The sequence below is a fragment of the Macrobrachium rosenbergii genome, chromosome 12 (genome assembly GCF_040412425.1).
Source record: "Macrobrachium rosenbergii isolate ZJJX-2024 chromosome 12, ASM4041242v1, whole genome shotgun sequence".
Classification (NCBI taxonomy): Eukaryota; Metazoa; Arthropoda; class Malacostraca; order Decapoda; family Palaemonidae; genus Macrobrachium; species Macrobrachium rosenbergii.
In genome coordinates, this window is record NC_089752.1 from 5,656,471 (window position 1) to 5,658,000 (window position 1,530).

A 1,530-nucleotide genomic window follows, 5' to 3' on the forward strand; every position below is an offset into this window, starting at 1 on the left:
ATATTTAGCGTGTATCAAAGGTGTTCCGTCTTGCTTAATCTACTGTAGGTTTCATCGTGTCGAAATCGATTTATTGGTCGCAAGTCATCTGGCGTTACTGTCATAATTGTAACCTTTACACAGACCCCGAATGAAAATCAATGACTGTGCAAGTTTACCAAGTAAATCATTGCGATCGTGGCTGGATTACAGTATCAGCCACATAGATGAGCCCTAGAGTTGTATTGTCCGAATAGTTACGAAAATGTCCGTAATATTATGCTTCCTGTATGTGTCAGACGATGCCTGTAAGTATTTCGCATTCGTTTATGTTGTCAAACCGAAGGATGCCATTTCCCAACTTTCTTACAGATGACATATCAGAAAAAACAGCTCACATGACTGTATTTTTTTTTACATAACTTAAAAGATTTAAGGCAACTGATTTTCACATATTTCGTTCACAGTGATGCTATCTCAAGAAACAAACGAGAATAAATTTTAATGAGCTTTGAGTTTTAATATTTGTTTTGAAAATGCTGTTATAAAGATTAAGTTTCGGATCCACTGAGTATTATTTTAATGCTGTGGTTATTGAGCATCCATGCAAAGCTCTTTATTTAGTGCGTTGATTGTAAGCGGCCACCGGTACCTAAGCAGCAAGATCCCAACTCAACTGGTAACGTTGTGGTATTCGGCCGGTTGTTGCTAGCTGTCACAGTCAGTAGCAGCTAGTGAGGGCCGAATTCTTGTGCGTTGTTTGATCCCGGCAGTGGGAGACAGAAGTTTGTGTTAATTTTGATCTGCTAGGTTGACAAGTGTAAGAAATGTCACTGCCGGTTGAGAAGAAACCATTGCATACTCCACCGCTCGAGGAAGTTGCCGCGGTTCTTCAAAATGCGCTAAAGAAGTGTTTTGCCGAAGCATCTGTATCAGTCGTCGACTGCCCTGATTTGACACAGCAACCGTTTGGGCTGGAATCCAAGGGGCTGTGCGGATCACCGAGACTTGCTGACGTAGGTGGCGTTCCCTACCTGATGCCTCTGGTCAAAAAGGAAAGGGTATATGACCTGAAAGAATTAGCAAAATTGGTCGATTTGCCGAATGCTTTTGTTCTCGGAGCTGGCGCAGGTCCTTTTCCATACGTCGGAGTGAACAGCGAGCTGATGGCAAACATTAAAGCTGGAGAAAATGCATCGAATGGTTCACATATCGCCAAGCTTGACCCTTCATCAGGCAACTACATACTCCAGAAGCTCCCAGCAACAGAGACCAGGTGTGCGTTGTTGCTGAACATGTATGCTTGTGAGGGCAAGAACGGCAAGGTTTTGCATGTCAAAGCAAAGAAACGCACTGCCGACACCAACCTTGTGTCATGCATGAGACAAGGCCTAGAAGAATTTTACGGCGACAAGAACATAGGTCTAGGAGGCACCTTCCGGCTGGTTGAGGGCAAGGTCAAGTGTCACGTTATGCCAGAGTTCTCGACGACGCCAATTACTTGCGATGCCGAAGTTAATAAGTGGCTCAAATTCTTCGAGATGCCCGCAC

At 44.1% G+C, this 1,530-nt stretch overlaps 1 protein-coding gene across 1 annotated transcript in view; it reads left to right on the forward strand.

Annotated features, from left to right (window-relative positions):
• The first annotated feature begins 635 nt into the window (after positions 1-635).
• LOC136844357 (ester hydrolase C11orf54 homolog) overlaps positions 636-1,530 on the forward strand; it is a 1,442-nt gene continuing 547 nt past the window's right edge. Inside the window, exon 1 of the mRNA XM_067113388.1 lies at positions 636-1,530. This exon is cut by the window's right edge and continues 547 nt beyond it. Coding sequence (XP_066969489.1) covers positions 807-1,530 — 724 coding nt within the window. The 5' untranslated portion in view covers positions 636-806.